Consider the following 14,813-nt stretch of genomic DNA (forward strand, 5'->3'; position numbering starts at 1 on the left):
TGGCCAGGGTGGGTAAGGCCAGTTCAATGTCACTTGTGTTGGGGGCACCTGTGCTGGCCCAAGAACTCTCCCAGCAAAAACGGATTCCTGAGCTCTGTTTCGGCTGCGATGGCCTCCTGCAACATTCTGCCACTCACAGCCCTCCCGAGCTCCGTTTTCACTGGCAGAGGCACTGCGGGCCAGTCCTTCGCTGTTTCCAGGGCGGCCCTGTGGGCCATATCTAAGCACCCGATGGGCCAAATGCAGTCCCTGGGCCTTGAGTTTGACACCCCTGCTCTATATTCTATGAAATAAACATAATGATAACTTTGCAAAAGTGGACTTCAAAATGCACTGCCGCGCACCATCTGGCTCTTCAATCACTCTGAACCCTCTCAAATTCTTTTCACCTTCTTTCCTTGTACTTGGTTGGCTGTCAGGTGAGTGCGTGCATGGATCCACAGGCAGCAGCCCTGAAAAAACGTCAGTGGGTGAGATTCCTTTTATAGACAGCTCAGTGTATTGTGAAGGGAGGCGAAACGGAGCATCCGAAAGCGTCACTAGGAAGGGTGGACGGTGGGGGATTTTAGAAAAGAAAATACACAGCCGGAGACTTCCTGCTTTCTGCAAGGAAGTTATCTGAACCAAAGACGGTGAATACCCAGTACTCTCCCAGCTGTGTGAGAAGGCAGATTTGGCGGTGGGTGGGAGGGGAACTGGGGGGGGGGGCTGTGGACCAGGCCTTTTGAATTCCTTAGGAGAAATTTGAAGGAGGATGGTGAGCAAGTGGGAGCTTAACCAGGTTTTCTTAGCTCTTGAGGGTACAGGAGAGTTAATTAAACTGTTGGTCCCTCCCTTTCTGAAACTGGTTGAACCACTTTCTAGGTGCACTCACTGGGCACTCCTTCTTTCCACTCCCAGCCTGAATAGTTTGCCTTTCCCGGTGTTCTTTTTCCTCCTCCTCCTCCTCCTCCTCCTCCTCCTCCTCCTCCTCCTCCTCCTCCTCCTCCTCCTCCTCCACTTCCTTCCTTTCAGCTGGGTTTGTCTGCAAATCTGCATACTGGCTTATGAGGGACCCCCTTTGCAGTTGCCAATTGCATTGGGAGCCTTATTTCTCCCCCTATTTGAGGGCTCCCCAACTCCTTTTAAGTAAGTGCATCCAGCAGCTCCAGTCCCATGGTCTCCTCTGGACTGAGCCGTTGCCGTCTGGCCCTGGCATTTGCAGTGTTCATGGACGCTGCGGGCACCGGGGCACTGCTGACCGGCATCTTCGCTAGACTGAGGCTGCGAGGCCGAGACTTTGGGGATCTATTAATCTACTCGGGTGCGGTACTGGTATTCCTGAGCCTGTTGGGTTGGATTATGTGGTACACGGGCAATATTGAGATAGCCCCTGAAGAACTGGCGAGGGATTATCATGCCAAGAAAGGCACTCTGGCACGACTGGCTAGGAAGATCTCGCGGACCTGGTCGCGACGCCAAGGTGGTGGGCTGGCCATGAGGACCATTCCAACTAGCCGAGAAGCAGCTTAGAGGTAACATATGCTCTCTTTTCCTTACAAATCACGTCAGGATTTTCATAGTAGAGGAACCAACTCCTCTCTAAACTATGCTTCAGGTGCATCTGTAGACCTGGTTTTTATTCCTTTTATCAAAAATTGTGTGCTGATTTCTTCACACTAACTTCCATATGAAAGTTTTGTAACAGGGTGGGTTTATTTATAGTTCGTTAGCAATCGTTTTAATTTTTTTATTCATTAGGCGATAAAATAAAAATAGAAACAAAAACTGAGAAAATTAAAAAGAGCTGCAGAAGGAAGTGTATAAGAAAGAAAATAGTAGCCTCTTCCTACTTTTCAAAGCAGGGGAATGCAAAAATGTTACAGCCTCAACCTTTTGCCATTTCTGTAACAACAATGCAATTTTAATTGTTAAAATCTAAAATTAAAGTTTTATTTTTTTTCAGCTTCAAATACAAAAGCCAGAAATTGTTTCCAAATGGAAACAAATTCTAGATAAATTTAATTAGAATAGTCTGTGCCAACTCTACCACTTTTACCAACCCTTGTTCTATTGTGAATCATTTGCAATCCTAAGAGTAATTGAAACTTTGGGAGATCATGGTTAGCCTAGCTCCCATTCCTGTAATATAAACAGGTGCATTGGGTAATCTAGACTAATTTTCTTCTGGGAATTATTTTTATCTAGTTTGTCATGTATATTAAGCAGCATTAAAAAGAATTACTTCAGCTCATTTTGTAGTCAATGCACAAATAGGGATTGCAATTTACTTTAGTGATTGTAAACATAAAATTACAGGTGGTCCTCTACTTACAACAATTTGTTTCGTGACTGTTTAAAGTTACAATAGCAGTGAAAAGAGTGAGTTATGACCATATTTCACAAGACCATTGCAGCATCTCTAAGATCAGTGATCAAAATTCAGACCCTTCACAACTGACCCATATTTATGACGGTTGCAATGTCCTGGGGTCATATGATCATTTGCAGCCTTTTGACGAGCAAAGTCAATGGGGAAGACTGATTCTCTTAACATCCATGTCACTAACTTAACAGCTGAAATTATTTACTTAACAACTATGGCAAAAAATGTCGTAAAATGGGGCAAAATTCACTTAACAAATGTCTCGTTTAGCAACAGAAATTTGGGGCTCAATTGTGGTTTTAAGTTCTGGAGTACCTGTAGTACGGTGTCATTTCTCTCCTTGCATGATTTTCTGTTGCTCTCCCATCATTAACACAACATCTACTTTGTCACAGATTTCCACATGATGCCAGCATTTTGTGGAATTGCTGTGAAAGAGCTGGCTTCCATTAGTGTAAGTAAAACTGGATTGTGGATCTGACTCTATGAAATTTGTTTCTTTATCTTCCCCTGCACTTTTGTAATTTCCATATTCTTTTACTCTACCATAGTATTGGTCTAGTTTCTCATTTATATGTTACCCTGTGGAAGATATTCTCCTTATCTTAGCCTGCAGAGCTAGAGGTAATGGTAGCTACAGCCCAGCCCATCTACAAACCATCATGCTGGGAAAGGCTGGGTTTAGTGAGACTGGGAAGTCTTCTGCCTTCAACATCTATTGCATATGAGAGGTCAATGAAAATAATATCTTTAACCTTGATTACGGTTGACTTCAAAGATATGGCTATTGTCATGGCTTTCTACTAGGTTGATTCTGCAAGACTGGATTATAGATTTGGTTTGTACTGGTGGCTTCTCATCCAGATGCTAGCCAAATCTGAACCAGCTTATCTTTTCCAAGGTCATCCAGGATCAACTCCCAAGAAGCAAATATATGACAATAACCATATAATTGGAAAGGATCTATCCAGCATTCGGTCAATGCAGTTCTTCTAAGTGTGCTAATTAAGCTTGGCTTCCTGTTTTTCATGCAAAGATAGTTTTTCAGTGAACACAACATGTGTTCATTTGGCTAGAACAGCAAATCTCTGCCAATGAGTCTATGCCGGTAACAAATACCTTTTTGACTTTTTGCCAACTTGCTGTTGTGAAGAACTGGGTGGTGCCCACTGCTGTGATACAGTACTGGAAGGGAATCATTAGAATAAGGGGTTTTAAAAAGCAAACATTTGCACAAGTCATTATATGTCAAAAAGTATACTAAAAAACAGTGTCTGTATAACTTGAATTCATACAACACGTGATGCTGGTTTGCTAACCAAAGGGTATTAAATTATTATGTGAGTTGGCTGATTTTGGTGAAATAATATAGACTCTCCTGCTTGGGCGGAGGGTTGGACTAGATGACCTCAAGGTCCCTTCCAACTCTGTTATTCTGTTATTCAGTTATTTTGCTGGAATATAAAAATAGCCCCTAATAGAATGCACCAGATAACTGACTTAGTGTGTTGAAAGATAGCTTCCCTCACATCTTTTTAATGGTTGTTCATTATAGACTAGACTTAGACAGGTATTAAACTAGCCAACAGAGGATTATGTTTTCCGAAGAAAACTCTTGGCCAGCTTTTTATAACCATTAGATAATGTAAGTAGTACCATATCAGGACTACAATAATTGAGATGATCTCTAGGTGGCAGCAAAGAGCAGCCATTTTCTTTATTTCTCTGCTCATCTATTGGTCATCTGGAATTTTTATAGCCCGGATATGGTACTATAGGTAATCCTCATTTAGCAATCACAATTGGGACTGGCAAATTGATCATTAAGCAAAGTAGTCACTAAGTGAAACTGCAACTATGTTTAATGGCTTTATTTCAGCTTTCCTTTGCTTTAGAGACATGTGAAAGTTGTAAATGTGAGTATAGGTATTCCTCTGCTTACGACCACAGCTGAGCCCAAAATTTCAAATGTTAAGACATTTGTTAAGTGAGTTTTGCCCCATTTTACGACTTTTCTTGCCTCATTGTTAAGTGAACCACTGCAATTGATAAATTAGTAACCTGGTTGTTAATCTGTCGTCCCATTGACTTTATTTGTCAGAAGGTTGCAAAAGGTGATCACATGACCTTGGGACACAGCAAAGGTCATAAATATGAACAGTTGCCAAGCACCTGAATTTTGGTCACATGATCATGGGGATACCGCAAAGGACATAATCAGTGATGGGATTCAGCCAGTTCGCACCACTTCAGGAGAACCGGTTGTTAACTTTGTGAGCAATTTGGCAAACTGGTTGTTGGAAGAAATCATTAGGGCAGAGAACCGGTTGTTAAATTACTTGAATCCCATCACTGGACATAATTGAAAAATGGTCATAAGTCACTTTTTTCAGTGCCACTGTAACTTTGAATGATCACTAAATAAACTAAGTCAAGGACTACCTGCACTGGTCATAAAATTACTTTTTCACCTTCTTGGTAGCTGCGAATGGACAATAATTGAGGCAATGCTACATAAGGATTACTTGTAATCTTTTACCTGTAAAAATAAAATGAAATAATTAATAATAATAATAATAATAATAATAATAATAATAATAATAATAATAATAATAATAATAATAATAATAATAATAATAATAATAATAATAATATTATTTTAATTTTTATACCGCCCTTCTCCCGAAGGACTCAGGGCGGTGAACAGCCAGATAAAACAATACAATATATTTACATTTACATTTAAAAACTATTTAAAAAACTTATTCAATATGGCCTAAATTTAGATATAAAATGTATAATATAAAATAAACCCCATTTAAAATCGAATTAAAAACCCCTATTAAGCCAGTCCTGCTCGGAAGAATAGATACGTCTTCAGCTCGTGGCGAAAAGTCGGAGGTCAGGAAGCTGTCGAAGTCCTGGGGGAAGCTCGTTCCAGAGGGTAGGAGCCCCCACCGAGAAGGCTGTTCCCCTGGGGGTCGCCAGCCGACACTGTTTGGCTGACGGCACCCTGAAGAGACCCTCTCTATGGGAGCGTACTGGTCGGTGGGAGGCATGTGTTAACAGAAGGCGGTCCCGAAGATATCCCGGTCCTATGCCATGGAGCGCTTTAAAGGTGGTAACCAGCACCTTGAAGTGCACCCGGAAGACCACAGGTAGCCAGTGCAGCCTGCGCAGGATTGGTGTTATATGGGAGCCGTGAGTGGCTCCCTCTATCACCCTCGCAGCTGCATTCTGGACCAACTGAAGCCTCCGGGTGCTCCTCAAGGGGAGCCCCATGTAGAGAGCATTGCAGTAGTCCAGGCGAGAAGTGACGAGGGCGTGAGTGACTGTGCATAAGGCATCCCGGTCTAGAAAGGGGCGCAACTGGCGGACCAGGCGAACCTGGTAAAAAGCTCTCCTGGAGACGGTTGTCAAATGATCTTCAAAAGACAACTGTCCATCCAGGAGAACACCCAGATTGCGCACCCTCTCCATTGGAGCCAATGATTCGCCCCCAACAGTCAGCCGCGGTTGCAGCTGGCTGTACTAGGATGCCGGCATCCACAGCCACTCAGTCTTGGAGGGGTTGAGCTTGAGCCTGTTTCTCCCCATCCAGACCCGCACGGCTTCCAGACATCGAGACAACACTTCGGCAGCTTCATTGGGGTGGTCAGGGGTGGAAATGTACAGCTGGGTGTCAGCTGGGTGTACAGCTGATAACTCACCCCAAAACCACTGATGACCTCACCCAGCGGCTTCATAACAGGAGAGGCGAGAGAACCGACCCCTGTGGCACCCCACAAAGGAGGCACCTCGAGGTCGATCTCTGTCCTCCCTGCCAACACTGTCTGCGATCGGTTGGAGAGATAGGACGAGAACCACCGAAACACGGTGCCTCCCACTCCTAAACTCCCCAACCGTCGCAGCAGGATACCATGGTTGATGGTATCAAAAGCCCCTGAGAGATCTAGGAGAACCAGGGCAGAGGAATAACTCCTATCCCGGGCTCTCCAGAGGTCATCCACCAACGCGACCAAAGCTCTCTCCGTGCTGTACCCGGGTTGGAAACCGGACTGGAACGGGTCTAGATAGACAGATTCATCCAGGTACTGATGTGCCACCACACTCTCAACAACCTTCGCCACAAAGTGAAGGTTGGAGACTGGACGATAGTTACCCAAAACAGCTGGGTCCAGGGAGGGCTTCTTGAGGAGGGGCCTCACCACCACCTCTTTCAAGGCGGTGGGAACAACACCCTCCCCCAAAGAAGCGTTAACAATTCCCTGGAGCCAGCCTCGTGTAACCTCCCGGGTGGCCAGCACCAACCAGGAGGGACACGGGTCCAATAAACATGTGGTGGCATTCAGCCGCCCCAGCAACCTGTCCATGTCCTCGGGGGCCACAGGATCAAACTCCTCCCAGATGGTCTCAACAAGACTAGCCTCCGTCACCTCGCCTGAAACTACCCAATTTTGGTCCAGACCGTCCCGAAGCTGAGCGATTTTGTCAAACAGATACCTGCTGAAATCCTCAGCACAACCCTGTAAGGGATCATCGCACCCCTGCTGGTGAAGGAGGGAGCGAGTCACCCTAAACAGGGAGGCTGGGCGGTTCTCTGCTGACGCAATGAGGGTAGAAACATAGGCCCGCTTGGCCTCCCTCAATGCCACTAGATAGGGCTGGGTAAAAGACCTAACTAGTGTACGGTCAGCTTCAGAACGGCTGGACCTCCAAGCGCTCTCTAGGCGTCTTCTCCGGCGCTTCATCTCCCTCAGCTCCTCGGAGAACCAAGGAGCTGGTTGAGACCTACGCCGGGTCAGAGGCCGCAAAGGCACGACCCGGTCCAAGGCTCCCGCCGCGGCCTGTTCCCAGGCCGCAACAAGCTCCTCGGCCGAGCCGTGGGCCAGATCGCCAGGGAACGGCCCAAGCTCCATCAGGAACCTCTCCGGGTCCATCAGTCGCCTGGGATGGAACCAACGCATTGGTCCCGTCTCCCTGTGGTGTTGAGTGGCGCTCCGAAAGTCCAGACGAAGGAGAGAGTGATCTGACCATGACAAAGATTCAGTGACTAATTCTCATATTTCCAGATCACTCAACCACTGTCCAGAGACAAAAATCAGATCCAGTGTGCTTCCCCCAACATGGGTGGGGCTGTCAACTAGTTGGATCAGGTCCATGGCCGTCATGGAGGCCATGAACTCCCGAGCTGCCGTTGATGACACACCGGCTGATGGCAAGTTGAAATCCCCCATGATCATAAGCCTAGGGGTATCAACCGCCATCCCGGCTATCATCTCCAGCAACTTGGGCAGGGCTGTTGCCACGCAGCAAGGAGCCAGGTACGCGATCAACAAGCCCACCTGCGTCCTACGCCCTCACTTCACGTAAAGGGATTCACAACCGGCTATCTGAGGTACAGTGGCCTCCATCGGCTCTAGACTCTCTTTAATAACCACCGCCACCCCTCCACCCCTACCTTGGGCCCTCGGCTGATGAAATGCCCAGAAACCCGGTGGGCACATCTCCACCAGGGGCATCCCCCCTTCAGTGCCCAACCAAGTCTCTGAAATGCCCATAAGGTCTGCAGCCCCCCCCCCCCTGTATAAGATCATAAATCAGGAGGGCTTTATTTACTACGGACCTAGCATTGCATAACATCAGCCGAAGGTCCAAGCCCTGAGGAGACTGGCCACTCAGGGAACGGGAAAAGTCTGAGGGGCCGGAGCGTGCAATCGCTCTTAAACAGCGAGTGTGCACTCCCTGAACATGATACGGCCCCCCACTTCCGCCATATCTGCCTCTCCCACTTACCGTACTGATGAAACAACCCTCTGGTGAAATGAAATGAAATGAAATGAAATGAAATAATAAAATAAAACAAAACACTAACCCTAAATTCAAAATGAAATAAAACACTAACCAGGTGGCAATGGCTACTAACTGAATAGCATTAATCACATATCAACAAGATCCTAATGTTGGGTGTTTGTGTATATGGGTGTTTGTATTTACATATACATATACGTTGTTGTTGTTAGTTGCGAAGTTGTATCCAACCCATCGTAACCCCATGGACAACGTTCCTCCCATTTAAGCTCACGCCTACTGCTTCAGTGACTCCATCCAGCCACCTCGTTCTCTGTTGTCCCCTTCTTCTTTTGCCCTCAATCTTTCCCAGCATTAGGCTCTTCTCCAGTGAGTCCTTCTTTCTCATTAGGTGTCCAAAGTATTTCAGTTTCATCTTTAGGATCTGGCCTTCTAAAGAGCAGTCAGGGTTGATCTCTTCTAGGACAGACTTGTTTGTTCCCCTTGCAGTCCAAGGGACTCGCAGGAGTCTTCTCCAGCACCAGAATTCAAAGGCCTCAATTCTTTGGCACTCAGCCTTTCTTATGGTCCAATTTTCACAGCCATACATTGCAACTGGGAAAACCATAGCTTTGACTATACGCACTTTTGTTGGCAGGTTGATGTCTCTGCTTTTTAGTATGCTGTCTAGATTTGTCATAGCTTTCCTCCCCAGGAGCAAGCGTCTTTTAATTTTTTGGCTGCAGTCCCCATCTGCGGAGATCTTGGAACCCAGGAAAATAAAATCTGTCACTACCTCCATTTCTTCCCCATCTATCTGCCAGGAATTAAGAAGGACAGATGCCATGATTTTAGTTTTCTTAATGTTAAGTTTCATTAAATATATATAATTTTGCCAACTCTTGTTACTGGAATATAATTCTGGGTTTTATACAGATGAAGATTCCTAAATATGTATATTCCACTATCACCATCACTTCACGTGTGTATAGAGTGTCCTCAAAGCTTTGCCCTTCAACCTGAGACACCTCTGACTATATTCCTCCAATCCTAGGATTGTCAGTCAGGTTTCCCGGTCACAACTACATGCACTGGGTTTTTCTCATTCCCAGGAAATGTTCCGTGGAAAACAGAGGTGGGATTCTCTTACCTTCCCTACCGGTTCGCAAATGTGAGTGCGCACTCCTGCTTTGCTCGCATGCCCCTCCTCTGCTCATGCACACGGCCTTCCGCACATGCGCAGTGCTCACACATTATGTCTGGGCAGGTGGGCGGAGCCTCCCACAGTTGCCACTACCGATTCGCCAGAACCGGCTGAATCCAAACACTAGTGGAAAGAGAGAGGTTTGGATATCTGATGCATAGATCAGTTAGGAGTCCAAAGTAGACAGTCCTACTTCTGTGGGGTCCTTGGTGCTCTCTGAGCTTGGTTGTTTACTTGTGGACATTTCATTACCCAACTAGGTAACATCATCATGAAGGTTAATGAAACATCTGCAAGAAAACAATCAATCTCGGAGAATATCAAGGACCCCACAGTTCAACCCTGAGCTACAAATATTCTCTTCTATCAGTCCTATTTCTCTTTGACCTCATATCCAGAACATAAGCACTGAGGAATCTACTGTATGTACCATGTCCTTGTTCTTTTTATGGGCAATCCATGGTAAAAGGCAGGTGGGGAGGAGATAAAGGCATAGAAAGTAAAAGCTGTTCTCACAGCAGAAGCGAGAATGAAATTGTGGACTTCCCGTTCCATAGTTCATATGTTAGAGTTTCAACTGGCCACACCTGCAGTGAACAATCCACCTCATTTTAAGATATAAGGAAGGCTAATATCTTTCTTCCTTGCAAAGAGAGGGTCATTTAGAAATGCAGTTCAAATCACTTACTATACAAGTAGTCCTTGACTTGCCACCACAATTTCAATGTTGCTAAGCGAGATGGTTGTTAGGTGAGTTTTGCCCCATTTAACAACCTTTCTTGCCATCATTGTTAAGTGAATCATTGCAGTTGTTAAGTTAGTGACACGGTGGTTAAGAGCTTCCCCCCCCATTGACTTTACTTGTCAGAAAGTCACAAAAGGGGATCAGATGACCTCAGAAGATTGCAACCGTCATAAATTTGAGTCAGTTGCCAAGCTTCTGAATTTTGATCATGCGACCATGAGCAGGGGTCTCCAACCTTGGCAACTTTAAGACTTGTGGACTTCAACATTCAGAATTCCTCAGCCAGCAAAGCCAAGGTTGGAGACTCCTGACCATGAGGATGCTACAACGGTCCTAAGTGCAAAAGAAATCTGGTCATAAGTCACTTTTTTCAGTGCTGTTGTGATTCAATCGGTCACTAAACGAGCTGTTGTAAGTCAAGGACTACGTGTAATCGAGAAGGCGGGGAAGAATTGTGGATGAACTTCTTCGTGGCTTCTGCTTCCTTAAACCAAGGTCTGTTCTTTGTCTTCCCTTGAAACAAAGGACTGATTTCAGACTCTCAGATATTTTTTTTTCTAGGCGCCCTACTGGACCGGACAAAGGTTCTATAGGATTAAGCAGTCTCTTTCCTGCGATAGCCTAGAACTGTGATGGCGAACCTATGGCACGTGTGCCACAGGTGGCACACACAGCCATATTGGTGGGCAAGTGAGTTCAAAAGCAGGCCTTCCAATCCCACGGGCAGTTTCCGGCTTCCGGAAGGAGGGGGAAGGCTGTTTTTGCTCTCCCCAGGCTCTTAGAAAGGCTCTGGAGCCCGGGGAGAGCGAAAAACGGGCCTACTTGGCCCATCATGCCATTGCATCCCAAAAGCAGGGGGAATGTGGGGGGGGGGCGCGTCAGGCGCATAGAATTATGGGTCTGGGCACACACATGCGTGACTCCCCCCACTTTTGGCATGCAAGGCAAAAAAGTTAGCCATCACTGGCCTAGCAGCTCCTTTTAGAACTCGGTCCTCCCTGTTATTACGTTCCTCACTGACTGCTTTTGTTTATCTTTCAGCATCCTCATTAAACTTTTAAAGCCACATATTCGGAGACAGGCCACAGATATCATTTTTCATGTCTGGATGAAACCGGAGGCTTCCTCCTGTTGCTCTGCCTTGGATGGCCTTGGCTTGCAAATACAGTCTCCTTTACTAACATATACATCAGGGGTCCCCAACCCCACAACACAGGGCTGTGCAAGCAGCTGGGCCAGCGCATGTGCAGTGGTGGGCTGGTTCCCTTCTTCCCCACACTGCCGGGCTGCCAAGCCATAAAGGTTGGGGACCACTGATCTACATCATTGGTTGAATACAACACAACCATCAGCCATCACATGACTTTAAAAGGCCAACCTCTCTGCCTGGCCAAATGACTTCCCCAGAGCCTACTTCAGGGGTGAAATCTAAAAAAATTCCCTACCGGTTCTGTGGACGTGGCTTAATTGGTGGGCATGGGGCCGTGGTGGCTCAGGCTGTAAGATAGCCTGTTATTAAAACACAGCAGCCTGCAATTACTGCAGGCTCGAATCCCACCAGGCCCAAGGTTGACTCAGCCTTCCATCCTTTATAAGGTAGGTAAAATGAGGACCCAGATTGTTTGGGGGGGCAATAAGTTGACTTTGTAAATATACAAATAGGATGAGACTATTGCCTTACACACTGTAAGCCGCCCTGAGTCTTCGGAGAAGGGCGGGATATAAATGTAAATTAAATAAATAAATAAATAAATAAAAAATGGCTTGGTGGTCAGGTGACTGAATGGGCATGGCCAATAATAATAAATAACAAAAATAATAAAGTCTACAAAACTTGGGAGCTCACTGGTCTACCTTCTTTAAAAATAGAGGCACCAGTCTACCAATTGCCTTTTTTTGGGAGGCACAGGTCTACCTTCTTTAAAATAGAGGCACCGGTCTACTAGCCACCTACAGCGCTGATCAGCTGTAGTGCGGCCCTTTGAAGCACTGCGGCAGTCATTTAAGGCCGTTCGCAGCTATATCACCACCGAGAGCTTCAGGAACAGAGAAGAGGAATAGCGAGGTGTGGACGGTGAGGGGGGGCAGGGATTTTTGCTACCGATTCTCCAAACTACCCGGCCCCATCGCTACCAGATCGCGTGATCCAGTCTGAACTGGGAGCATTTCACCCCTGGGCTACATGGGACCTCTTTTAATAAGTTCTGGTGACTGTGTGCATTCTCCCTCCCTCCCCACCCTCTCTCACACACACACACTCATGTGATTGAATTTCGGGCACTTGGCAACCAGCTTGCATTCATGGCCAGTTGCAGTGCTCCCGTGATCACAAAAGACTGCGAGTTCTCCTGTGTTTTGTGGGTGTTCGACATTTATTTCCGGCAAAAATACCAATTGCAGAAAGCAGGTTTGCTTAACAATTGCTGTGCTCACCTAACAACCACAGTGTTTGCTCAAACACAGGGAAAAAAAGGTGCAAAAAAATTCAGGCAGTTACATGGTGACCTGCTTAATGATTGCGACGACTGACAATTGTAATTCTGGTCTTAATTATAGTCATAAATTGAGGGGTATCAGTAACATTTCCAGCATTTCCCAGAACAAAATCCTAAAAGCTTTAACCAAAAACTCTCTACTATTGACCTCACCCCATTCCTAAGAGGACCATAAGAGGCGTGCATAAGCGCACAAACGTGCCTACCGTTCCTGTCCTATTGTTTTTCTTTTCTTCTTCCTATATATATATATATATATGCTTATACCTCCTTATATTTACTCATATATGTGTTTATATATTATATAATCTTTTTGTACGATACCTACATATATTGTTATGACAAAATTAAATAAATAAATAAATAAATTTATCTAGATCAGAGGTCTTCAAATTTGGCAGCTTTAAGACTTGTGGACTTCAACTCCCAGAATTCTCCAGCCAGCTATGCTGGATGGAGAATTCTGGGAGTTGAAGTCCACAAGTCTTAAAGCTGCCAAAGTTGAAGACTTCTGATTCACAAGTCTTAAAGCTACCAAAGTTGAAGACCTCTGATCCACAAGTCTTAAAGCTACCAAAGTTGAAGACCTCTGATCTAGACCTATCGATATGTTATATTACCTGAATTCTGGGTCTTTTCCATTCTTTCCATGAGAAACCGATGTGGGCATCTTCTGAGCAAAATTTGCCCCTTAAATAGATCATCTCTTTCTTCCTGATCTGTCTTAAGCTCAGGGCTTGAAAATTATTGACTCTTTCCTCTCTTATCCCAACCTAATCATTATTCCCTTTAGTACGGTAGATGAATATCACAAGATGAACTTGTGATTAACTTGCTTTTTTTGTGTGCTCTACCTGCAGGATGGATTTAGCTGGACAACATTTTTCTAAAACTGGATCTCACTGAGAAAAGGATGTGACTCTTCATTCAATACTGTGGAACTCCTGCCCATATCCACGTAGTATCTTGTGATACTATTACTATTGCTGTATAGTACTGGGTTAATTTTGCTTTCTTTATTGTGTGTGTGTATATGTTTTCTGAGGTTTCCGTGGGTGTTTGTATGTAGGTCTTTGGTTATTCGGGTTTTCTCCCGCGTAAAATTAGAAATGTCTTGGCAACATTTCGATGAAATCCTATTCGTCATCATCAGGCTAGGTGTTTACAGCTTTGTGTTTCTAGGAGAAAAAAAAGGAGGAAAAAAAAAAGGAAAAAAAAAAAGAAGAAACAGCTGCGATCACACTTTGCTCCCAGAAGCAGGAAGCTGAAGCCTGAAGATGACGAATGAGACTTCGTCGAAACGTCGCCAAGACACTTCCAATTTTACGCAGGAGAAAACCCGAATAACCAAAGACCTACATACACACACACACACACACACACACACACATTTAAGGAACAGGTGTATTATTATTACTTTTCCTTTTACAGGTAGTAAACAGGTAGTCCTCAACGTACGACCACAATTGATCCCAAAATTTCTGTTGTTAAGAGAGACATTTGTCAAGTGAGTTTTGCCCCATTTTACAACCTTCCTTGCCACAGTTCTTAAGGGAATCACTGCAGCTGAATTAAATTAGTAACAAGGTTGTTTAAGTGGCTTCCCCATTGACTTTGCTTGTCAGAAAGTCGCAAAAGGTGACCACGTGACCCTGGGACACGGCAGTGGTCATAAAGATAAACCACTTGCTAAGCATCTGGATTTTGATCACGTGATCATGGGGACGCTTCAAAGGTCGTAACTGTGAAAAACGGTCTTAAGACACATTTTTTTCAGTGCCGTTATAACTTTGAACAGTCACTAAACGAACTGCTGTAAGTCAAGGACTACTACTGTAATACTACTATTACTATTCTAAATCCAACTAGCTTCCATTCTTTTCTTAGCCCACTTTCTCATCCTTTCTTGGTTCATGAGTCTAAAAAATGTCCTGTGCCCTTGAGATCTGTGATGGCAACTTTCTACACATGGCAACAAATAACGTCTTTGTGAATAACTTTTGGTGTCTAAGCTCTGAAACCAGAGAAGCCATAAGGTCGAAAGTGAGAATAATAGCTGGGGCAGGTTTGAGAGAGGGGAGAGCTGAGCAGGGGGTGGGAGATTCCTGAGTCCTGCAGAAAGGCACGAATTCTTCTGGCGCACTCATAGATTTAGGTACCCTGACTCAATCAATCAACGTGAAAGAAAGAAAACTATACTCTTTTATTGGTGAC

The 14,813-nt window shown here is 45.1% G+C and overlaps 1 protein-coding gene across 5 annotated transcripts in view; it reads left to right on the forward strand.

Annotated features, from left to right (window-relative positions):
• Positions 1-1,006: 1,006 nt before the first annotated feature.
• TMEM238 (transmembrane protein 238) overlaps positions 1,007-14,813 on the forward strand; it is a 30,365-nt gene continuing 16,558 nt past the window's right edge. Inside the window, exons 1-3 of one of the 5 annotated variants that reach the window (XR_009154768.1) lie at positions 1,007-1,514; positions 2,761-2,819; positions 13,460-14,412. Coding sequence is in view for 3 of the 5 variants with exons in the window: in XM_058179497.1 (XP_058035480.1) it covers positions 1,156-1,512 (357 nt within the window). In the remaining 2 variants the exon portion in view is untranslated. The other 4 variants (XR_009154769.1, XM_058179497.1, XM_058179499.1 and 1 more) reach the window with 4 other exon arrangements.

This window comes from Ahaetulla prasina, chromosome 4 (genome assembly GCF_028640845.1).
Source record: "Ahaetulla prasina isolate Xishuangbanna chromosome 4, ASM2864084v1, whole genome shotgun sequence".
NCBI classification, from domain to species: domain Eukaryota; kingdom Metazoa; phylum Chordata; class Lepidosauria; order Squamata; family Colubridae; genus Ahaetulla; species Ahaetulla prasina.